General features: G+C 34.0%; 1 protein-coding gene across 3 annotated transcripts in view; it reads right to left on the bottom strand.

The window, feature by feature from the left end:
• Mlf1 (myeloid leukemia factor 1) overlaps positions 1-26,297 on the bottom strand; it is a 43,898-nt gene continuing 17,601 nt past the window's right edge. The window contains exons 2-8 of one of the 3 annotated variants that reach the window (XM_003476581.5): positions 22,953-23,100; positions 19,786-19,830; positions 16,327-16,410; positions 15,232-15,360; positions 13,283-13,442; positions 11,542-11,680; positions 1-3,426 (exon numbers count right to left, since the gene is read on the bottom strand). In XM_003476581.5, coding sequence (XP_003476629.3) covers positions 3,321-3,426; positions 11,542-11,680; positions 13,283-13,442; positions 15,232-15,360; positions 16,327-16,410; positions 19,786-19,830; positions 22,953-23,100 — 811 coding nt within the window. In that variant the 3' untranslated portion in view covers positions 1-3,320. The remainder of the gene's footprint in view (positions 3,427-11,541; positions 11,681-13,282; positions 13,443-15,231; positions 15,361-16,326; positions 16,411-19,785; positions 19,831-22,952; positions 23,101-26,297) is intronic. The other 2 variants (XM_023560168.2, XM_063249252.1) reach the window with 2 other exon arrangements.

The raw sequence follows: 26,297 nt of genomic DNA, 5'->3' as shown, positions 1-26,297 counted from the left end.
TGAGCAGTAAACACAAGAACAAGGTTATTATTTCACTATCAAAGACACATACAAAATTAAGACAAAGAGATACTATTTTACCTATATAAAATCTGTAACAATAGAAGATGAAAAATCATTATCTACTTTCCAATTTGGACAAAGGATTTGAAAAAATAGATACTCTTGTAACAATTCGGTGGGATGATTATAAATTGGTGCAATCTTTCTGTAAAGCAGTCTGGAGTATATATCAAGGAATTTTTAAAAATCTACACTTTATATTGTTAACTTTGCTCTCAATAACATCAGCAAGTCAAAGAATGATCAACACAATCCTATTAAATATAGCAAATTTTAATAGAAGACATTTCTTATGCCATGATGCTTTCTCAGTGGAAATTTACAAAATATATGACATGCACAAACAAGTCATATTTAACAGGAAGAAGAGGGAGTACTATGTCTGTATGGCAGGTAAATTTTGAGGCACACTGGTGAGGTATTTTGTACATTTTAGAATTTTCAAATTCCAAAGAGTAATATAAGAGCATGTGTAAAAGAGGTAGTATTTTGTGTTTACATTCTCTTACTTATGCTTCAGTCCAGTGATAAAGAAGATATGATTTTGAAGATTCAAGGATAAATAAAAATGAATACAATTCTATATCTATCACTGCAGGAACAAAGAGTCTCTTTTTATTCTACTACACAGAGATACAATTGAACAAGAGAAGGGTCATTACCTCTTTGCATTGCAAGTATTTCCATTCATGCAATTTAAGGGAAATTCATCATTTATCACAAATCAAAGAAAATGCCTGCTGCTAACACCAGTTTCGGGGATAAAACTGAGCACTTTTAGGGAAAAATCTGAGGTGATGGCTTTTTAAACCAAATGTGCATGTCAATTTTCAGCAATTTAAGCTGGGATTCAGTGCACATACTTTTAGTAAATTCTAAATAGAAGATAACAAAATTTTACTGAAGTTTTATGGCTATTATAAAACATTATATTTAACAAACAATGCACACTAGACAAAAGTGAATACTAAATGAGAAAGAAGGAAGATCAGTTTATATTAGTTTCAAATGTTAATGGTCAAAATATGATTTCTATAAAATAATTATGTACCTGTGGCATAATGTGATTATTACTAGCAAGCCTTAAGTCTTATTTAAAAACATGTATGAATGTATTACATTATCAAAATTTATGTTCATCTCTCTGTATGAACAATTTTCCATAGTTTTGTCATTTGCAAGGTCCAAGTAGAACCCTGAAAAAATTATATATGTAGACGAGACTACATATGGGGTACTATCTGATTTTTTGTTGTTTTCATTTTTGCTTTCGTTGTTTGAGATAGGGTCTCACTAAGTAGTTCAGGCTGGCCTTCAACTCATTATGTAGTGCAGGATGGCCTTGAACCCCTAGTGAGCCTCCTCCCTCAGCCTCCCAAGTACTTGGATTTAAACGTGTTGTCATGCCTGGCTGCTATCTGATATTTAATCTTTATGTATAACATATTTTGTAAATTTCTACTAAGAAGCACCACCGCATAAGAAGAAATATAGGTACATTTCAATTTTCAATATAATTAAATTTACTTCAATTTGATTTCCACAGTAAACAAATTGTGAGAAAAAAGTATGTTACAATTCTGTAAATGTTCTATGATATAAAAGTTACACTAAATATAATAATTTACTAAAGTATAACTATAGATTTGAAAATAATTATTTAAATTATTGGTGTTATTTAGACAAAAGGAGACTAGTATCTATTGAGACTTTGCTCTATCCAATAAATTTATATAAGTGTTATTTAAAACTTACACCATATAATAACTTCCTATTATGTTACTAGCATACAAAACTGCATAATAAATCTATTTTAACTAATACATACTCAATTAATTTCACTTACAACATGAATTAATACATTTGCATCTTATTTTAGTGACTAAAGGCACAAAACAGAATAGGAAAATTATCTGGCATAGAAAACAGAAAACTAAAAGGAGAGAGAAAGAGAATATAGGGAACTAGAGGAGGTATGAGGACAATCACATAATTTTACTTCTAATTTACGAAGAAAAGTACTTTGAATTACATCACGATAGTGGACTTTTTTGTCTGAAGCAACAGATATGAGGTTAGATTTTTTATTCTTATATAGTATTTCTTCCATAACCTTTATAAAAGTAGATTAATGTGTGAATTCTTGAGTAAAAAACCTAGGTTGAATTTTTTAAACGGTACAATTAAAAGAGGAACAACTGAATTATTAAACGTTTTGCTCAAAAACACTATTTTGACATCCTCGATCATTCTAGTCTTCACGTTAACAAATGCATTTTTCTAAGTGTCACAAAAGGGTGAAGCAGAGTTCTTCTAAGGTCTCTCCAACTTTAAAATGTTAACTTTGAAGTAGATTAAACTTGTTTGTGGGAAAGAACAGAAATATGCCACTTTAAGAAATTAAAGAAAAAGGGGACACAAATTATTTAAAATATTAAGAATGTAATATAAAACAAAAAATGTATATGGAATTATAATAGAAAAATTTGTATACATTATCAATTTTAACTTTTATTGTAAAAATGAACTAATTATTCTTGACTTTATCAAAATAACAATTTCTTATATAACAGTACTAGAATAAGTTTTGATTATTTTTAAAGCTGTAAGCTAGTTGGCTGTTTAACAGTATAAAATCTGAGATAAGTTATTTAAACCTTTATGAACATTGCTTTAGTATAATGATTTTTAAATGTTTGTCCAGTTTTCTTTTTCTGAAACGGTCTCTGTATGTAGCCCAAGCTGACCTTGAATTTGCATTCTTCTGCCTCACCTTCTGGAGGGTTAGGATGGTAGGTGTACACCATACTCATGGCTCATGTCATTCTAGTATGGTGATGGTGGAAACTAGATCCATTTTTAAGACTTTACTTTCTCAGAACTATGACTGAACCAGCTCTATAATTAACCTTGACAAATAGACAAGAATACAGCCAATACAAAAGTAATTTGGTTTTTTTTATCAGTACCAGGGCAAAAGCAATTTGGAAGCAAAATTAAGATATGGGCTTTGGGAATTAGTATGTGTTAAAGAGTTTTAAGAATGTGTAACAATTTAATCACATTGAAAATCAAAATTTTATTCCTACAGTTGGAATAATACAAAGCTAGAACTTCCAACAACATTCAGATAACAGAAGAAAGTTGCAAAGTATAATAGTGATTTAACAACAGATTGGTCTTACGTATATAATACTCAGCACCATTACTTTCTCTGTTAAAATAACCCAAACTTAACAAATCAAATGCATGGTTATTTATTTTTTGTTGATTTTCACAGGTGATCCTTTGATGTTGAGTTTGTCCACAAAAATGTCTGGTCTTCTTTTGCTTTCTATGGCTGGACTTTGAAGACGTTTCTCCCTGAGAAATACATATAAGATCATTAGTATCCTTTGTATGTAAGGTGAGGAGAGACTAGAGATTGAACTCAGTGCCTTTGCACTGAGCTACATCTCCAGCTCTTTAAAAAAAATGACTCTTTGATTCTGAAACATGTCCTCTCTGGGTTGCTGAATTGCCTAGGCTGGGTGCCCAGATTTAGAGGCATGTACCACCAGACCAGTATTATTTTTTAAGAGGTCAATGGTTTAAAAGTCACTACAAACCAAACATGCTAACAACTATAACTTAAGGAGAGTTTTATTTTAAAAGTACAGTACCTTAATAAGCTTTGAAAACTACAACACAGACTGTTTCACTGAATATTTAAGGAAACAACAGCTCCTACATAAATTTGTTTGCAAATCTGCTGTGCAGTATGATAGCCATTAGCTACACTTATAATAAATTAATCATAATGAAGACAAGGATCACAGTGAGGCAAGAAGCAGCAGCACTTGTCAGATGCTCAGAAGATTCTAATCAAAGTGCGTAGAAGCACATTAGACGAAAACCAGTAACAAGGCTGTTTAGAGTAAGTAGCCAAGACTGCTTCTCCATCCCTGCACTGCTTACAGCCCGTGTCCAAGGGACAAACTGTCATGGAAAGTTCCTGCCCCCACCAAGAAGCCAAGTGCGGTAGTGGCTGCAAGCCCAGCAGCCAGAGTCCAGTGTCCCTGTCTTAACCAATCCTCCGACTGGCAGGTGGCCTCCTCAGACCAAGGCACTAAAAAAAGTGCGTGCAAGCCAAAGAAGCACTCAGCAGGCAGTGACTGAGTTAGGACCAGGGAACATGAAGGAGCCCAAGGGAGGAGAGGAACTAAGGACAAAGTCCTGGTTGAGAATCTGGAACCCTTAAGAGATCTGTGAGACAGAACTGTAAGGGTTTGTCGTGACTGTGAAATCCGAGGAGGTGGAGACTGGAACAGTGCAGAAGCAGGCACTCTCCCACTGTCCCCAGACGCCACCAAGCTCTGCACCTGGGTGAGCTCCCCACCTGCGATCCCCAAATGATATTAATTCTGTGCAGAAAGGCTCATGCTGAATTCCCAGGTTTTAAAAAGACTCCATGAGGCTGAACACCTGGGAAGCACAATCACTGGGGAGGTGACAATGCAAATCAGCACCAGAGGAGATGGTTTCTTGCCTGCCCCAAACACCACTGAAATCCAGGTTAGACTGGAACCCAGCAAGGAGCACTGCTTTGCCCTGGTAATAAACAAGCAAAGCAAGGTCTGGGCTACTGCTTCCTGCCTGAGCACAGGCAACCACAGAATCTGCCAGCCAGAGAAAAGCTGCATGAAAACTGGAACACAACTAACTGTCATGGGAGGGGATGGGAGAGTTGAACTGGCCAGGAGTAAATAGCGGTGCCTGTGGCAGAATCTCCACCAGGAGCTAAGTTGCTACTGTTAAGTGTGGTGAAGCACGGTCAGCAACACTCCAACGTTCTGAGAACACCAGACGTCCTGAGAACCTGGTGACCTTTGTGTTTTGCTTTGTGTGTTTCTTCTTTCCTTTTATTGTTTGAGTTTTGAGTGGCAGGTGTGTGAGTGCACACTTGCGTGTGTGCATGCATGTGTGGGGCTATATATGAACTTTCTGTTGTTGCTCCTGGGTATCATCTAACCTTTTTGACTGTTAATTCCACAGTTGGAGACAATCTGCTTTCCTTTCGCCTCCCATTTACAATCTCATGCTTTCCTTACCTTCATTATTTTTCCCGTATTTCTTGGCTCCTTCTCCATTACTGATTTTTTTTCTCTTCTTTATTTTTAGTTTTCCCTCTCCCTCTATATCTATTCCTTCTTTATACAGAAATGATTAAGATTAAAGTAGACACCATAGTATCTTAACATCTCATACTGAGTTTTCCCTCATTAAAGGTCATTTTATAGGATTCTAAAAATAGTTTGTTATATCATTAATTGGAATCAATCTCCCTATGTGTTCTTTCACTGCCCACTGTCACACACAAGGCAGAATATAAATGACCACTGTAAAAAAGAACTAGAGGTTATGAAAAGCAGCAGAAAGAAGTTCTGGATAGTAAAAAACACAACAGAATACTAGGTCAGTAGACATAACCAATCAGACATAAGCAATCAGAAGGAGACTACTAGGTCTGATGTAGTAGATCACTTACTCAGCGACCCTGCAAAAACAAGAAGTTATGAAAGGCTGGTTCAAGAGCTCACAGATGACTCTAAAATAACAAACTTAAGTACTTCAGGAATACAGAAAGGGCTACAGAAGGAAACTAAAGGTATTTTTTAAAAAACCGTTTAAGCCAAAATCATTGCAGAAAACTTTTCAAATCTGGAAACTGAAATGATATACCCAAGGCAAGTGTTTAGAACGCCAAATAGATATATGGTAAGCATAGAAGCTCTCCACATGACAACATATTCAAAATCCCAGAAATCTAGAACAAGAAATACTAAAAGCCATTAGAAAAAATATGTCAATTAACTTATAAAGGCAAGCCTATCAGAATAACAGCAGATTCCTCAACAAAAACCTTAAAGGCAAAGAGAGCTTGAAGTTTTCAAGCCCTTAAAAAAAGACTGGCAGTTCAGATTTGTGTATGCTGCAAAACAATCCCTAAAGACTAATGGAGAAATGAAAGCTTTCCATAACAAAAAGAATATAGAGAAACTCAGACCATTGACAAAAGCCATCCCCCATCACCTAGACTGAAAGCCATGTTCCCTCCCAAGCAAACTCTGTACCTATAGATTCCACATCCTGGCTGCCGCCACGCAGCAACTCAAAGCCGCTCTGCACTTTGTTTCCTCTAGGCACAGGGCAGCGAAGCACCAATGAATGGATTTGGCCTGACTGAAGATGAGGCCAATGCCCAGGAAGAGAAGGTTAGCTGGAGGGTCAGCGGGTACAGGCTAGCAGCAGCGCTAGTCTAAGAAAAGCCTCCACCTTAACTACAGAAACAGCAAGGAGTTTGGTTTTACTCCAAAAGTGACCCTTTAGTGGAAGGTTAGAGTTGGAGAAGACAGTGCAGTGCCTACAATACTGCTGAGGGTTTAATCAGGAACCATTCTGGGAAAATGTTAATTAAGACTAAATCACAGAACTACTTCAGGGTTTCCAGCATTACTGTACCACAGTGACTGGGTTAGAGACAGCCACAGAAGACAGTCATAGAAAGGGTATGGGCTAGAAATAGATCCATGAGAGTTCAAGCTCAGGCTGGAAAGGACATGGTACCCCATCCTCCGTGATGAGAAGCCAGCCTCTGGTAAGTGTCCAAATGTCTGCTTGAACCCCTACTCTGCTACTTACATCCAGCAGAAACAAGTGCTCTGACTGATCTTCCTGTATCCCAATGTGAGCAAGGACACACCTCACCTTGGACAGGGGCCTCTGCATTGGGAGTGTGGACAGAGGGGCCTCTGGAGCAGGGAGGATACCTCACAAATCCACGGACCCTAACACTAAGTGGAGAAAAAAATGTGACTTGCTGGATTCCAAGACTGAAGATCCTGGAAAGAAGCCTTGCAATCAAAAATACAGAGAAAAAAATGTTTGGACTGATTTTTTTTCTCTTCATTGATGCTTTGGCATTCAGATTTTTTCTTCCTTTTTTTCTCTCTCTTTTTAATTTTTTCCTTTTTATTTATTGTGATCTTTTTACATTTTTGTTTGCTCTTTTCTGCTACTCTTATCTAATTCTACTAATTTCTTTTTACTCTTTAATAGGATCCTTCACTTCAGAGTTTTCTCTCTTCCTTTTCATCTTCCATTGATTATTTTCAAATCTTACTCTTTTAGTCTCCCATTCCCTGCCCCTTTGGTCTTTACTAGTATAGCCATTAAGGTTTATTAATTGTAGATAGTTAAGTCTATTGCATTAATGTTGGCTACTTCTCTATTGTTAGTGAAGGCACAGTTGTTGCATTTATTAGATATTTACTATATGTAAATATGTGGTTTATCTTAGTGCCCATCCCATAATTATAGATCTCTTTCTATGGCTAAAAGTGGTACATTATTGATTTTTAAAGTATGTCAATATCCAGGAGTTTTTTTAAGCTACTATCGTTGTTGATTTGATTGCTATTCCTGGAATGGCGTAACTGTTGCTATTAACTGGTTTCTCTATATGCCAATATCTGGATTGACTTTCTGTCATTAACAATAGTGTGGCCCATTCCCAGAGACCTGGGTACTGGGCTCACTGCACCGTAGCAGAGGCAGTTACCTCTTGGGACACAGGCAAAGGCTTATAATTAGCTACTCCCAGAGTACATCACTGAAAAGCAGACTGAAAAGGACTCCATTATAGCAACAAACTTTTTTTTACTATAATCAATCTGAAAACTTTAGCACAAAAAAAAAATGAATCATATCAAAGTAAAAAGCTGTGTAACAAAGAAAACAACACTATGAAGTGACAACCTACAGAATGGGAAAAAAGTTTTGCCAGCTATTCCTTGGACAGAAGACTAACAACTAGAATGTATGAAAAATTCAAAAAAATTAGAATCCCTAAAATAAAAGATCCAGTCAAAATTGGGCAATTCAAATGAATAGTTTTCAGAAGGAAAAAATACAAATAGTCAATAAATACATGAAAAATGCTCAGCATTTAGGACTATTAGAGAAATACAAACCAAAAAAATCATAAGATTTCACTTTACTCCAATAACAATGGCTATTATTAAGAACTCACAACAAAATTTTGCAATCTTATGGGTAAAAAGGAACCCTTTGCATTGTTGGGATGCATGTAAACTAGTACAACCACTGTGGAAATCAGTGTGGAGATGTCTTTTTTTTTTAATCTTTTTTTTTTTAAACAGGGTCTTGCTATAGCTCAGGATGGCCTTGACCTCACTATGTAGTTGAAGTTGGTCTCAAACTCACAGCAATCCTCCTGCATCAGCCTCCCAAGTGCTAGGATTACAGGCATGTACCACCATGCTTAGCCTAAGAGATTTCTCAAAAAATTTACAAAGAGAAATTTCATTTAACCCAGCATTATCTAATCTGAGTATCTTTCTAAAAGAGTTAAAGACATCATATTACAGTGATACATGCACACCCATGTTTATTTATAGCATCACAATTCATAATTGCTAGATCTTGGAAGTAGGGCCTATGTCTATCAACAGATGGATGGATAAAGAAATGTGATACTGGGACCAGGGATTTCAGTGACATAAGCGCCTGCCTTACAAGTGCAGTCATGGGTTCAATCCCTGATACAAAAAAAAAAAAAAAAAGTGATTATTTATGAACAATGGAGTACAACTCTGCCATAAAGAATAAATGAGAGTTGTTTTTTTTTTAAAGGATGGATCTTGAGACCACAATGTTTAGTAAAATAAATCAGACACACAACTTTAAATATTGAATAGTTTCTCTTATGTGAGAAACCCAAGATATAAATAAAAAGCAATATAAAAGATAGATAATAGAAAATAGGAAGGTAAGACTTTTTATAAAACCGAAGGGAACCAAGAGATGGAGGAAGGAAAAAAGGGAAGAGGCAGAGCTGAAAAAAAATTCAGAAGTGTTATGTACATGAACCAACTTCCCATGAGGAATGTGATCATTATGTACTGCAAAGATGGATTTATAAAGTAAGAAATTTATGGCCAGTAAACCAGTATTGAGTAAATACTCAAAGGAATTCTAAACAGAAACGAGTATATCACTTAAGAGCCCAAAGGAAAAAATAGATCTAAAATAGTAAACAAAAGGAAAAAATAAATCAGTATTGAAAAATAACAATGACAAGAACCAGTAAAAACTTTTCTATAATAATGCTCAATGTAAATGATATTAATTCCTCTGATCAAAAGACACAGAGAAGATATATCAACAACGTTCAGACTCATCAAAAGATAAAACCTAACCACACGTTGCTGTAAGAAACATACTTCACCATAGACACAGGCTTGAAATGAAAAGATGTAAAATCATACTCCATGCAAACTAGAGCCCAAGAGCAAGCAAGAATAACTCTCCTCGTATCAAACAAAGAGGACTTCAAGCCAAAACTGATGAGAAGAGACAGAGAAGGTCACTACATGTTGGCAATCAGTATAATTCAACAGGAAGAGATAATATATGCATTAAATTTCAGCATACCTAATTGCGTAAAACAAAAATTTCTTTACTTAAAAGGACAGACAGATACCAATAAAACTATAGCGTGGGATGACTTTAATAGCTCTCACAAATAGGTCAACCAGGCAAACAAAATTCAACGAAGAAATATCAGAGTTGAGCCATGCTATTGAACAAAAGGACCTAACAGATATCTACAGAGTACTTTATCTAAAAACAACAAAATACATAATTATTCTTAGCAGCTCATGGAACTTTACCCAAAATAGAACATTTCTTAGGTTATAAAGTATATTTAATATAAAAAGAACTGAAATAACCTCTTCCATCAGATCACAATGGAATGAAACTAGAAATCCATAATAAAAGAAACTACAAAATTACACAAATACATGAAAATTAAGTGATACTTTCCTGACTAGTCAATGGGTTACAGAAGAAATCAGGGAAGAGACTGAAGAATTCCTAGAATCAAGTGACATCTGAAGTACAACACAATAAAGGAGTTCTAAGGGGGAAGTTTAGCTCTGAGGGCCTACATTAATGATTCATGCATCTCAAGGCCCCAGCAAACAAAAGCCATCCAAACCTAAAACCTGTAGAAGGAATTAATTATAAAGATCAGAGAAGATATATCAATAACGTTGAGACTAAATAATACAAGCATCAATGAATCATAAAATAGGTTCTTTCAAAGTATAAGTAACATCAATAAACCTTTAGCCAGACTTAGCAAAAGAGGAAAAGATCCATGTCAATGCAATTACAAGTAAAAAACACAAAATCACAATGGACATTGCTGAAATAGGGCTATAAAAAACTATTTTGAAAACTTACAGTCCAATGAATTGAAGGATCTAGAAGAAATGGATAAATCCCCATAGACATATGATAACAAAACTGAACCAAGATTTAAAAAAGCTCTGAATAGACTGATAATACCCAATAAAATGGTAATAAAGCCATAATAAAACACTAGCAACTAGGAAAAACCCAGGAACCAAATTTTCCAGATCTTCAGAGAAGAAATAATACCAATACTTCTCAAACTCTTGCATGAAATGGAAAGAAAAGCAACACTGCCAAACTCATTCCTCGAAGCTAGTATTACCAATACTCAAACTAGATATCAGGTTTTAGCTCCTGACTGTGCTCCAAAAGCCTCCTGTGTTCACAGGTGGGGCTTGGGAGAGGTGACTGGGTCTCAGGTGTGCTATACTCATAAGCACAAGCAAGAACTTCCTGAACAAAATTCCAGTTGCACAAGGAATGATTTCAAGAATTAACAAATGGAATTATATCAAACACAAAAGTTTCTTCACAGCAAAGGAAACAACAGACAATCTACAGAATGGAAACAAATTTTTGCCAGTTACTTTTCAGACAGAGGACTCATAGCTAGAATACATGATATAACATAAAAAATTAGGTGCCCCCAAATAGAATACTCAAAAATAGGCAATTTAAATGAGTAAATACTTCTCAAAAGAGGTATCTACAGCTAATAGATACATAAAAAATGTTCAACATCTTTAGCCATCAGGGAAATACAAATCAAAATAACACTGAGATTCCATGTTATCTCAGTAAAAACGGTTATCCTCAGGACTAAAAAACCAACAGATGAAGGCACACACTTCTGGATTTATTTGTACCCACTTCCATGCTTCCATAAAGGTGTCTACCTTCTGTTGCAACCCTCCAGTCTCTTACAGCCTAGAACAGATTTTAAGGCTTTGCTAAGCCTGTATGTCTCTCTCTGGAGAGTAATTTCAATGTTTTCCATTGAAATTCTAGAATAGTAATTCTAGAATACTATTAAAGGTCCCTTATTTAATGTATGGTTTCAAGACACTTATTTTCCCCAGCTATTCTAAGGAAGCTAAAGCATTTGCAAAATTTTCCCCAAATATCTAACATATGTGAAACATTATACACACAGATATTACATAACATAACATTTCTTCTAAGTCTTTAAAAATACTGTTTAGAAATAACTGTTACCTTCTTTTAAATTCTCTGAGTCTTGAATTCTCATGACCGACACTTTGCACTCTAGTGTTTTCTAGATTGTGCCACTGTCTCCCTGGTTTATACTTCAGAATCTCATTTTGCCACTCATCGTCAAACGCATGAGCATCGCCTACATTAAATATAAAAATAAAGGGAATATATACTTAGGTATCAACTATCAGTAAGTGCCTGACTTCCCCAATACGTCATGCTGGCCTGGTGTTTTCATTACCTTACCTGCAAGACAGAGGCAGGAAGCTGTTTCAAGTACAAAGGTCTTTGGTTAGGATAATATTTCTTTTCCTGTTTTTTGTTGCTCCATTCCTGTTGATGACCTGTCTGGTCAACCAATGGACTGGCTGACCACATTACACTCAGTCATGGTCTGTCTCTCTGAATCACCTCACAGTAGTGTTCCTGTACTGAGACCTCCCTCTGTGGCTGGCATTCCTATTCACCTCACCATCCTCCTGTCTGACTCAATCTCATGAGTTCTGTTGTCAATTTCCAAAGACAGGTTATCACCTTGACTGCTGTTTTATGGTGTCATGGAAGTAGGTAATCTAATTTCCACAATCGCTATGATACACAGATGATAGCTTCTGTTCTTTCACACTATCTTTATAATAATGTGTTCCCAAACTGAAAACAACTCCAACATGTTAAGTTTAATATATGGTTTCAAGACATTTCTTTTCCCAAGCTATTCTAAGGGGAGCTAAAGTGAAGTAGTCAATATAGATATAGATGACAAAATTACAAAGATTCTAATTAAAGAAGGTCAAGATATTCTGGTTTCCATCTTATTGTAGAATAATTTTATCAAACCCATTTTAATAGAATTTTTTTCTAAAATAATTTAAACCTCTTATAATGATAAAACATTACTCAAAATGGACTGAAAGTAGATGAATATGACTAAATTTCAATATAATTTCACATTCAAATTACAATACAAATAACATCATTAAAATAAGATTAATTAATAAAATTTTATTTAAATTGTTAATATATTTCAGTATACTTAAAACTATAATGAGAATAATTAGGGCATTAGAAGGCCGTAAAAGCATTGAAGAATGAACATAACTCTAGAAAATGAATTTGATAAGATATGTATTATCTTGCATATACCAAGAATTAGAAGCTATACAAAACCCAAGTTTTTAAAATACTAAATGGTTTAAGTAAATTATGAACTATTTATGATAAAACATTTAGGTTTATCACTCATACTATTTTTTAAAAAATAACATGATTTTTATAATTAGAATGGTGAATTAAAATAGCACAATATAAACTCTATAAACACTAATTTGAAAAAAGTTTGTTTACACATACATAAAACTAGTAATAAACACACAGAATCATTAATAATATTTATTTGGAGTTGGGGTTATAGATTTTTATTTTCCTCATACTTTTGAAATGTAATTCCTTGATAAAAATTATTTAAAAACTCATTTTATCTGTAGGTAGTATTACTAAATAACAATTCAAAAATTCCATTTTCCAAAGATAAAACAAAATAAATATTGCCAAAGAAACATGCAAAAACATCATCATTAAATGATTAAACCACGATTTTATTACTTTGACACAACATTCCTCACATATATTCTTCATAACCTGCATCTTATGAAATGCTCCTTCAAGAAAATTAATCAAGTTCTGAAAATGCAGCTGATAGTTTAACTTTATGGGAAGGAATAATACTTTTGTAATGACTTACTTTCACTCATATTAATGAACTCTTGATTGACCTCTTCATCTCCAGTCTTGTTGTTCTTTGACTTTTTGATAACATGAGCTCGATCATGGATATGATGACCAACAGCCATTTTTTCTAGTCCACTGTCAGAATCTCTCATTGCTCTCCTGGTTTCTTTTATCTGTAAAAATAAAATAAAAATTATTTAAATATATAAAAATCAACTTAATTCTAAATTCCTCAGAGTCCTGTCACTATTAAAGAAAGACCATAGATCTACACCTTTAAAAATAATGAGTAACTAGCTGGGTACTGTGGCATAGACCTGTAGGGAGACCTGTAGGGAGGCTTAGACACAAGGATCATAAGTTAGAGTCCCACCTGGCCAGCTTTGAATCTAGGTAAATTCTATCTCAAGATGAAAAAGGGCCGAGGATGTAGCTCATTATGAACACTCTTATGTTCTACTTCTAGCATCATATTAAAAAAAAGAGTAACTATATTCAATTCTATTATCAACTTATAGTAAAATTGTGGTACCAGTTCTCTGATATTTGCTAAAATATTTAAAATGAAAATTCCAGGACAAACATAATGAATTTATTTTTCCAAATTACAATATTAAATAAAGGACTTAATTATGTAAAACTCAGTGCCTTTAACACTATCTTTGACAATGCAACAGTTACAAGTGCATGCTATCTTCCAAGTAATTACAACTATTCATCAATTACATTGATGGGCATGAATCCTACTGTTCCCCTCATCAACTATATGGAAATGTTATTGCAATATTTAGGATAACCAAAGAGTAACATGATTGTCTATGAGACATCTTTACATTTAAGACTCTGTACTTTTAGCAAGTCAAGATTAAAATGTCTATGATGAATCTGCAGAACTATGGCAAGGCTATCATTAAAGATACGAGAGAACTAAAAAATTGTATATAGGAACTAGAACCTTAATTTCTTCACGTCCCTTAGTTCTTAAAGACTTAAAATTTTACTATGAGTTCTAATAATGAAATGGAGGAATGGGAATACTTATACCACAGCTTGCAGAAGCCAGTAGTTTTAATCACTTGGTAACTTGATAATTTCTAAATAAAGATGAATGTGCACACACCCTACAACTCAGCAATACCATTCCTAGGTATTTTATAAGATCTGTATAAGGATGAATTAGTGCAAACTTATATACACTTAATATACATCAACAAAAAAATGGATAAAAAAATGTGTGCCCTATTTATATTTTGGGTGGTATATAGAAGTTAAAACATAGAACCAGGACTACATGTATTAACTTGAGTAAATCTCAGAAGCATATTACTGAACAATGGCAAGCTGCAAGAACACATGCAATAATAATACCGTTCATATAAAGTCTAGGTTCCTGAAAAAATAATCATTATGTTTCATGATGTGTACATAAATAATAAAATTATTAAAATATGCACAATAATGATAAGCTTTAAATATAGGAAAATGAGAAACAGAAAAGAGACCTGGGAGAAGCATGTTGGAAATTTTAATTGTATCTGTAACATTTTTACTTACAAAGAAAAACAAGAGACAAAATGAATCAAAAAGAGAAAAATTATGATTTGACTAAACTGGGTGACAGAAATATGGATATTCATTATATGTACTTTTTGTACACTTGAAACGTTACATTTAGTTAACTATAGGTAAACATTTACTTCATGAAACATATCTTTTCAATATGTGAATGAAAAAAATCAATAGGTAATTACATAAAAGAAGTCATCCTTACGCAGGTGAGGGCAGAAAGGATGAACAAAATGCCCACCACTAAATACAGTTGAACATCAGTGGTTTTTCCTTATCATCAAGCCTCTGTTCCCATTCTGCCACTCTTCAAATGTAGTAATTCAAATGTAGTAATTAGGCAACCTATCACCCCACACTTTCATAAAGCTCTAAGAATGCTTATAAAATACATACTCCTCCTGGAGCCCTACGGGTTTGAGCTGAGGCCTGGAAAACTTTTGGTGGTTCATCTCCTACTTTGGAATAAGTCATAACTGAGGAAGAACAAAATGAATGTCCATGTGGAGCCACTGAAAGATGATCCTACAGGCAAAAAGAAACCAAACTCAGAGTCAGGTCAAAATGAAGAATTAATGTCCAAGGGTTCAAATAAGTAACAAAATCATCTAATAAGAATAGCACACTCCCAATATCCTTTATCCAACTGTCACCCCCTTAGCCTCCAGTTTTGATACAAATTCTCACTCTTTTTAAAATATAACAACTGATCTGCTCAGATATCCTTAAATCATTGGGTCTTTGCGCCTTAGATTTTAAATAAAGATGCTGTGCCTTTAAAACCTGTGATTATTTCCATAATCTGTTGTTGACTCTTGTATACAATACCATCAACCTTGAGTTGATCAGTATGCTTTAAGAAGTCTCATTTGAAATCATTTGAAAAATCCAAACTGGATGAATACAATAATTTAAAATTTCAGATTGAATAATGTTGTTTTTTACTTTAATATTATGAATAGAAAAGTATGAGTATTACTACTAGCTTATAAGTACTATATTTGGAGTCTATGAATCTAATCTAGTACCTAAACAGAACTCCTTATTCTGTTTTCAGAGTTTCTGTAAATTGTAATGTCTTATATGTCACAAATCTTTTTAAGTAGATAGGTTATAAATAATAAAAACTCATATAAAATGTTCATTTACAAGAGCAACTCAACAGAATGTATATTTTTAAGGCTGGATTTTTAAAACTGTGAATATTACTCAATGTTATTTTTCAAAATTGTAAATTGTGAAATAAATTTATTGGGATATGACCAGAAGTTTAAAACATAGATTAAAACAAACTATCAGCACACACTGTAGTATTTCATTTTTTCATGAAACGTTTGTTTCATGTATGAAGTGTACAATTGCTATATAGGGGTTAATCATGTAAGATTTACCTTTTAATCATTATAGATTATAGTTTTTTTAAAAAGTCACTATAACATAGGGCACCAATAATGGAAACAATATTCTTATCACCTTATTTTTAGTACTTACAAAGTTTCTTTGTAATTCCTGCATACTGTTTCGCATATTTAACATCATCCGGTCCATTGCCTGAAAAGGGCTGACATCTGTATGCTACAGAATATTAGGAAGTAATGGTATTAGCTACAAATACAACACAAAAGAGTAGATTAATCTTCCCAAAACAGCTGAAACAAATTTTTCCCAATTCATTTAGTGGGACCTCATGCACCAACCAACTAGGCAGAAATAACTGAAGATCTATCCAATAAGAACGATTTGTTAAACAAAAAATTGAACCACACATATGCAACATCCCAAACAGCCAAATGTAAATGATTAGGGAATTTAGGAAACTATAAAGCTATAAATTATATCACATTTATACATGCATGTAAATATGAACATACATATCATTTTTTCAGCATTCTTAAAACAATTTAGTTGATATTAACTACTGAGTGGCATAGCTTGAGACTGAAACAGTGCTAGTAGAAGACAGCTTTTAAATTCTTCCTTCTTCCCTCTCAATATCCCATCATGCAAATAAGTAAAACTTGGGTACCTCCCACCATCATCACATGGTTGACAGAAGCTGCCTCTCAAGTAGCCAGCCCTTGTTTCATCATTTAGGGTCCAAGTGGAAGAGGTCAATCCACTGTATCAATAAGCCTTCAATGTGCGCCTACTGAAGGATCAGTAGGCTACACCCTTGAACCATGAGGTATGCCCTCTCAGAAGAACAGTTAAGAATTCCTCTGGTTTCTCAAACAAGACTGATTTTGATGGCTGGGGACCTTTGTAAATAACTCTATTTATTTTGGGGTGGGGGTTAACAGCTGAGAGAGTTGTGTGATTGCCATCTAATGAATGGAGTCCTGAGTGCTACTAAATATCCCACAAGGCACAAAAAAATTATCTGGCCCAAAATGTTAGTAGTGCTAAAGTTGAAACATCTTGCTCTAGAAAAATTTGCTATTGATTTTAGATTCTTTTCACTGCAACACTCACCAAAAAATAAAGGTTAGGCTACGTGCTAGTATATCTCTTGATGCATCATCTACTATTACAAAACCATGAGGGTTGCTTGGTTAGAAAAACTCCTCCTCTGCTTCCTCAAGCAGGAGCCTTCTGAATCTTGTGTTAGAAAAACTCCTTTCCTGCTTCCTCCAGCAGGAGCCTTCTGAATCTTGTGGTTTCATGCTGCTAGTTCGGTCTCCTTAGAGATTCTTTAGCTGGTGAATCAAGCTTGACCTCGATAAAGAATTACCAAAGTCCTAGCTCTGCCTTTTACTATGTTTTTCTGCTAATAAAATGAGAAAAACAAATTTCTCTTTAGAATCTTCATTTAATACATTAGGGAACAACAAAGGCACATAGATTTGAGAAGACACTGATACATCTCAGAGTACGCAAAGTACTGAAGTAGAATTCATCTAATTTCAGAGATTTATCACAATTACATAAACATTCTGGGTTTTTTAAATACTAAATCAAGAATCAGGACCTGCCCAAGAGATATAATTTGTAAGAAAAGGAGGATTGGTACAACAAAGAAGAAAAGGAAGAGGAATGATTAGGTACTGGAACACTATTCTCAGTTCACTGTTATATTACCATCAAAAAGACTTTCTGTACTTATCCCTTGGTTTGGAGCTGAGATTTTAGAGGGCCTGTAAGGCCTTCACAAATATTGTTACGTGTTCCTCTCTGCCTTGAATGCTGTTTTCTGATTTTTAGCATCATTACTCTTTCTTATCACTCCTATTGAAAGGCCTCTCCTGTCATTTGTCTACCCCTTGCTTCACTTCCTACTTATTTCTGTCTGAAATTATTTTATTATGTTTTCTTACTGTATAAAAGTTTGAGGGCACAGCTACCTTTTCTGTCTTATATAACTATATCCTCTACTTAAAAAATAATTCATAGCACATAAAATGGCTTAGTAAATGTTTGGTGAAAGAATTAATCTCTAACTTTGGGTTGGGGATGTAGCTCAGTAGTAAAGTCCTTAACAGTCACACAGATGCACAGCAAAGAAAAAAATCTCTAACTCGACTCATCCACATACCCAGCTGTTTACCTAGACAATCCACAGATGCCTCAAAAGTAGAACACACCAAATTGAAATGACTGTTTTGACAACTGCACTTTTGTGTCTCCATGGATTCACTGCTCTGTTCTTTATCTCAGTAGCATTATCATCTATCTCATCTCTCCTGCAGAAATACAGGCATTACATATTTCCCTTTTTCCTTCCTATTGCTCCTTCAACCTAATGAATTATCAAATTCTCATCACTCACCACTTCATCTTTCAAATGAGATATATTTTCCCTCTATAACCATGGCCATTACCAAATACAAGCTATTACTAATACTTTATACAAAATGCTTCCAACAGCCTCTTAAACTCCTTGCTTCGATTGTAGTTCCTTCTTTCTCTTCCTTCAGACATAATGATCTTTAACAAAAGAGATATAAATTTATTACCACATTAATGGCAGAGTCCATCACCTGCTTCTCCTGCTCTTAAAATAATGTACATGCTCTTTACTATGGCTTGAAGAAGTCTCTGTTTACCTCTTCACCTTCATCTATATTAACTGGGGTCAAGTGATCCTAAACATCTTTTAGTTCCCTAGGCTCTGAGTGGTTTGTACATGCTATTTTCTTGCGTTGTATACACTTGTTCTTTCTTCATCTGGCTTTTCCTAGCTAACTCCTACTAATTTTTAAGATTTGTGAAGTCTTTTCTGATAGACTACACCTCCCATCCCACACCTCAAAAGGTTCTGTGTGCTCCCATAGCACAGTGAATTTCCTGATCATTTTACTGATAACTACCCACCCAATCAGGAGGACAAATATTATAAATCAAACTTCAGAGTGACAAAGAGTTCAAATCCAGCATGAAAGATAAAAAAGAAACTTTTCATGAGAGTGTAGACAAAAGTGTTCCAAAACCATGCTATTCTCCACTCTTTTTTGATTATTTTGTGTGGACTGGAAATCTGTAACATAACTACAGAACCAAAGCCCAGAGAAACACTGATGGAAGAAACAGTGCTGCAAAGCAGCTAAATTTGTGTATGAACCATGAAAAAACACAGCATGAACACACTGGCAACAAAACCCTAAAGAAAGCTGCTAATTGGAACTTTTCCAAATGTGCTTTCTCACCTCTCTGAGAGCTGTCAAAGGCATGTGGAAGTCCTCAACTTTCAAACACACCTCTGGGGATTATCTTTGCAAACCCAAAGTGTATCTATCAGAATCTATTTTTTTTATTTTTAACGATTGATTTTTTTAATATTTTATGACTTAAAACAAGCCTAACCACTAAGTTTAAAACATAAAAGAGAGGTTTTTAATACAAATAATAAAAAGCCAAAGTTAATAAGCTGCATGCCACTTCAGTCTGCTTGAGTTAATGAACAATAAATGTCAGAAAATATTGCTAAAATGATTTGTGTCTTATGATACGAACCATGCCCTCAAAGCTTCCAAAAGGCACAAGAGAAAAGTTCGTTGCCTAGAAAGATAACCAATTAATTTTGGTTATATTTATGATCTAATAGTCCCCCAAAAATATTTTAAAAACACACTATATAATTACTTGTCTCACAGCCACTAACATTACAGACCCATTTAATCAAAAGACCTCAATGTATATTTTTAAAATCACTGTATCTACTTTTATTCATTTTACAGCAAATAGGAAAACCATATACTACTTGAAAATATGACTACTTTAGTAGGAAACTTAAAGGAAACAGTATTTGCTAAGGAGTAACACCAACATTTTTCAAAGTAAATGCAAATTTACAGTAAAATTAATTAAAATATAAAGTATAATAATTAAGAATAAATCATCTTTCTTTTGCTCAAGGAGGGGAAAGGATTTTTTTAAAGATCTATTAATCTTTAACCAATTAAAGATAAAAATTTTATCGACATTAATAAAACTCTCAAATATTGATAGACAGGGACTGGGGATATAGTTCAGTGGCATAAGTGCCTAAGCACCTGCCTGGCAAGTGGCAGGTTCTGAGTTCAATCTCTGGTACCAAAAAAAAAAGAGTGGTAGACATATTGGATAAAAATTTAATACTTCTCAAAGACCAATTCATAAATGGTTACACAGAATTATAGATATCTTTATTTATTGTATTCTTTGGACACTGTTAGAATTAAGTAGGAGAAAACTGGATTTCTTCTTATTTCTATTTTTATTTTAGACAGGGTCCCACTATGTAGCCCAGGATGGCCTTGAACTCGTAATTCTCCTCCCTCACCCTCTTCAGTGCTGGGATTATGGGTATGCACCACCATGCCTGGTTTGGATTTCTTATTAACAAAATAAGGAAGAGCCCATATGCTCTTAACTCCACATGTCCTACTCAGGTAAATCCCTCAACACAAATCAAAATTAGTATTAAAGATAAAAGGATTAAACCAAATGCTGCCTCATTTTGCCTGACTTCTACTTTTTGGAGCCCTTTACCAATATTCTACTGTTAATTTTCAACCCCTGCTTGGTTGACATGGTTATAAAATGAGGCTTAAGCATCAATGACTTGCTAATATCCTTGTCACCTTTTCCAAATTATTAAAGAATGATGGTTCATCAAACAAAAAAACCCAACTTCCTATGATGAGTCAGCGTGAGACATGTTCCAGGTTAAAACTTCATGAATGGGATAAACCATTTACCAAAGAGGCCTGAAGGAGTGTGTTTGCCACTTCTACCATGTGAGGACACAGCAAGAAGATGCCACTTATGAATCAGAGAGCAAACCCTCACTAGACAGACAATCTGCGAGTGCCTTGATCTTACAATTTGCAGCCTGCAGAACTCTGAGGCAGATTTCTCTTGTTTATAAATTCCCCAATCTTAGGTATTTTGTTATTACAGCCCAAGTATGTGAACAAGGAAGCAATCATTTTCATTCAAATATTGGTCTTGCCATCTTTTGTAATCATTTTCCTATTTGACTTTTCTTAACCAACAATCACATTTATGCAATCATAAATTTCTTCTTTGTGGTTTCTTCTTGATTTAAAGACATTTTGGCAAGGCAAGTATGACATATGGAAAATACAGAGTTCTAAATTACGAACTTTACATACCAAAGTTTCACAGTGATTTCTCTATTTGGCTATATATCTCTTATTCTACCTCTTATTGAACATTTAGTGCTTTAAGTAGAAGTATCTGGGAAAGAAACATTTATTTCTGCTTCCAGTGCATGACCAGCATAATTATACCTAATGTACTCAGGTACCTTTGGTAAGAAATTTTCAGCTGAATTATAAACAGGTTTCATTTCTATACTTAGAAGCAGGGAATAAAACTGTCACTTTTTGTTTGTTCCGTAAAAGCTCTAAGTAGTCCATTTATATGCATAAATATAAAAACTATATATAACCCTACTGTTTCCTTGCTATGGTTAGAGCAGATACCCAGAATATTTTCAGTCTCAGATTTTACTGCCCACAATTCATTTTCTACTCTATTTGACAATACTCCTCAGATATGAACTTTAAACTGTTGAGAAAACTGATTAGTACTGAAAGTATATATGATGATACTACACTAATTTTAAAAAGCTAATTTGAATGTAAATATACTGCTTGTCAATAATATATATGAAAAAGATACGAAGATTCATTTTAAGTTGAAAACTGCATTTATCAAACATCTTAGGTTCTAAGATATTTTACTTTTGTTATGTTTACTACAAAAAGAAAATATGAAAATACTTTCTAGAAGATTCTGAAGTTTCTACTTGGTTGATTCAACATTTACTGAATTCCAGTATCTACATTTCAACTGCAGATACTCATCTTTATAGAACTCCTGTGGATTTGTTACTATAGAACTGCCATTCCTGAGGCTGAAAAGGCAACAGAAACATACAAAAAAAAGATTAAGAAAAAAAAATGAAAAATTTTAAGATATATAGACATCCTTTTTTTAGTTGAATATGCTTATAATCTTCCAGATTTGCTCTCAGATAAGACTTAAAAGAGTATGCTGCAGTTGTGCAAGGCTTCTGGTCCATGAATGAAGATTAAGTTTTGAAGGTTCAAGGTATCTATGCAGATGATCAGTGTTTCCTAGTGCAACAAAGCATTATACTTTAGATTTCAAGACTGTTTAAAAATATTTTTATTAGTACATAGTGCCCTACATAATGATCACATTTATCACAGGGAATTTGTACCTCTACGTAATATATCTTAATTCTTATTTTTTTTTCCTTTCCTCTCCCCTCCCTTCAGCCTTCCTTTTCTTGCTACTTACAAAATAGTATGTGGGATCAGGAAAGAAATTTCTTTGTGTGCTCTAATTTAAGATATGAGAGAAAGTTATAAGGTGAAAAAATATAAAAATATTATTTTAAATTTTGGTTATAATACACAATCCTATAGTCCTAAAAGTTTTAATATTAATAGGCCAGTGGAATTTTATGGATAACAATTCATTATTCCAGGATTCTGCTTTTCAACAGGTCTTGTTTACTAGTAATAGATATTTCTATAATACAAGTATTAGTCATATGTTATCATCATCACTATTCACTTCTGTAATATCTTGCTCAAACTCCCATAGGACTTTCTCAGCAAATGTCATTAAAATAAAAAACTTACAGTCAAAAAATCTTCACCATCATCATGTCTTGTATGATTACGAGCTCTTCGTCTACCATCAGAGATTCTGAGCATATCTCTTCCAAAAGGTTCAGAAAAACTTCTCATCATCTGTCGCATACTATCTCGATGTGCACGAAAAGAATCACTGTTGAAAATACACAGAAGGACCTAAGATTGTTATAATTTAAGTGACAAATAGGCATATTAAGTAAGTTTAAATACTGCAAATAATTATTTCAAGCTAATATACTTGTTAAGGAGACTAAAAAATAATTTAGAAAGACTGAATTATCACATAAAAAAGACCCACTGCTTATAGATCCAATTTATGAAAAAATGTTCTATTTGTTAACCACTAAAATTCACTTACTATACTAAAAATACATATGTATTCCACATAGTATAACAATAAAAAATAAGACATGTCAGGTAACTTAAACTGAGGAAAATGGCAAAAAAGGAAAGAAAAAACAATAAATGAAGGAAGGACAGAAGAGAGGAAGAAAAAAAATCAGAAAAATACCGCTACCAAGTAAAGGCCACTTTGGGCCATCAGCAACGCAGATTCTAACAAGGACTAATTCCCAGTTATAAAGTGTGAGCGCTGAAAACCATCACCATGTTATGAATACTACAAAGACACAATACATATTTTACTGCACAAAGGTGAAGATAACACATAGGGCTAACTTTTGTTTCTAAGAACTCTTATTAACTAGAAATCATCACACAACAGAAAGTCTGCTGAGTCTTAAAACAATGTTTCTCAAGAAATTTTTTTGAGATTACCAGCTCTAGCAAATTAGTCAGCAATGCAGATTCCTGCTCATTCCCACTCAACATCCTGACTGAATTTACTAGGTCTGGATGTGACTTGATAGGCCCTCATCTCTTTTCCAGGAAACTTACCCTTCTGCACTTGTGGGACTAGAAATGATTTGAATTCAAGCTCCTCTTCCTGAGATGAAGTTTCCACAGTTTAAAATATAAAGGTAATACTAAATATTTTTCTTGTCAAGATTAAATCAGAAGCCAACCTTGCCTTTTCTTCCTTATATGTGGATGCCATTCCCTATTATTCTATCAGTAAACAGCTCTTATGGAAAAGATGTACTGTATATTTTTAAAAGAAAAAATATATTTTAAAAATACACAGAGCAATGATCATGTTCTAAGCCCTATCCTATGTTCTTTATAAATATCAATGCTTTAAATATGACATTAACTTTTTCATTACAAGTTCCACTCAAGAATCTAAAACTTTGAATACCTTATTACACCGATTTTCCACCCTTTCCAGTTGGAAGCCATTAACTCAGTAGTCAACTCCTTTTATCTCATCCTAGAACAAAGGTACACTACAGTTGGAGTCTACTTTATTAATGCAGTCTAATGCTCCACTGCTATCCAAATGAGCCTCTCAGAAATCCGTCCTCTTTTCAGACTTCACTTCTGCTACATTCTCCTTCAATCGTCCTTCCTGCTTCTAATTCAATTCCAATACTCTGATGTTATCAGGAAGAGCTCTGAAATTTTTGTTATCAGTCCTCTCAGTCAGTAACAATTTTCCTTTGAATTCTATAATTATTCCTATTCCAACAGAGCTCAGTTTTAGTAATATATTAACCTGGAGGAAACTGCTTGATTTGATTTGTGTTTGGGTATGCAGAGTGTTTTTAATTCAGTGTTTGGATATAACATATATATAGTAGCATTTATCCATTTTATACTGATGAATTTTGAAAACTGTGTAACAAATAAAACTACCATAGTTAAGATGTGAAACATTTATATCACCACAGCAGTTCTCTTTTGTGTCTTTTTGGTAATTACCTACCATAATCCCAGTTACCCCTAATAAACTGTCACTGTAGTTTTTGTCCAGAATTTCACATAATGGAATCCTGCCACACGTTGTCTTTTGTGTCTAATTTTTTTTCACTTAGCAGGCTTTTATGAGTCATCTATGATATTCCATTTATCAGTAGTTCAGTTTGTTCCTAAATTCATTAAGTGTATATGAGTCTATCATAATATAATAAAACTACTTCTATATTTTGGACCATTCTAAATAAAGCCGCTGTCAATAGTCATACCACTTTTTGTGTATACTGTACATAGTTGCACTTATCTTAAGTAAACTCCTAGGTGGGGTTGTATGGTTAAGTGTGTGCTAACTGCATAAAAAGAGAACTGAGGCTTCCAGTTGTTTATGAATCTTGGTACTTAACTATTTGAGATTAATAATACTTTATGATGTTATTTTGTAAAATAATCTATATCTCCTTTGAGGAAATGTCTGCTCAAATATACCTTGTTTTTAAAAAATTGTCTTTTTTATTAATTGTATAAGTTTTATTTGGTAATGAGGATTGAAACCAGGTGGACTCTACCATCCATCGAACTACACTCTCATCCTTCAAAGATGTTTTCTGAGAGAGTATCTCACTAAGTTGCTATGCTGTCCAGGCTGGGCTTGAATTTGGGATCCTCTTGCTTCAACCTCCCAGAGGCCAGGATTACAGGTATGTACCACCACACTTAGCTTCAATGTGATTATTTTAATATATGTTTTGAATTTCTTGTTTGAAAGTTAAAAGGTTTCCATTTTCATTTTTTCATTCCAAATGGGAGATTTATTTCTGTTACATTGCAAATGTTCTGAAATTACTGAATTTAATTCAGTTGAATTCAGTTTAATTATAAACGATTTTTCTAGTTGTCTTATTTTCCTCTCATTGCTGTGACAAAATACCTAACACCTAACACTAATGAAGGAAAAGTTTACTTAGCTCACAGTTTGTGGAAGTTTCAGTTGATAATCAGCTGGCTCCAAAGCAGGGTGGTATGGCAGTGAGGCAACAGCTTATGGCCATGGAAGACAGCAAAGGCAACAAGAGCAAAAAGGCAGGAGAACAAGCCTCTTTTCCTCCTTAATATTGTGAGCAAATGACCTCATCTCCCCAAGTGAGTATAATACTCACATCATCTCTATGCCCTCCTCTTCAACAGGATGAAGTTATTTACAAAGTGATGACCCTGGGCCATTGGCCAAGTCACTTCACTTTCAAATTTCTCAAGTTGACATAATGTATCAATAATTTTACAGTGGTATATTGATAAACTCACTGATTTCTATGTGCAGTAGACACTACTAGAATGACTTCCAATGGCACCCACTCTTTGGTGTTCATGCATGACACATTCTTTTCCCTTTTTAACATGGCCAGGACTTACTGGTTGTTTCTAATAAGAACAATATCTAAGTTTTACAATCTTAATTTTAAAATATGCAAAAGTGTCATTTCTGTTACACTGTAAATTCTTCTGTATCAGGAACTT

The sequence above is a fragment of the Cavia porcellus genome, unplaced genomic scaffold (assembly GCF_034190915.1).
Source record: "Cavia porcellus strain 051 isolate PalLab524CR breed Dunkin Hartley unplaced genomic scaffold, mCavPor4.1 scaffold_5, whole genome shotgun sequence".
Taxonomy (NCBI): Eukaryota; Metazoa; Chordata; class Mammalia; order Rodentia; family Caviidae; genus Cavia; species Cavia porcellus.
Note: the sequence above shows the minus strand (reverse complement) of the source record. Positions and strands in the feature narration are given on the sequence as shown.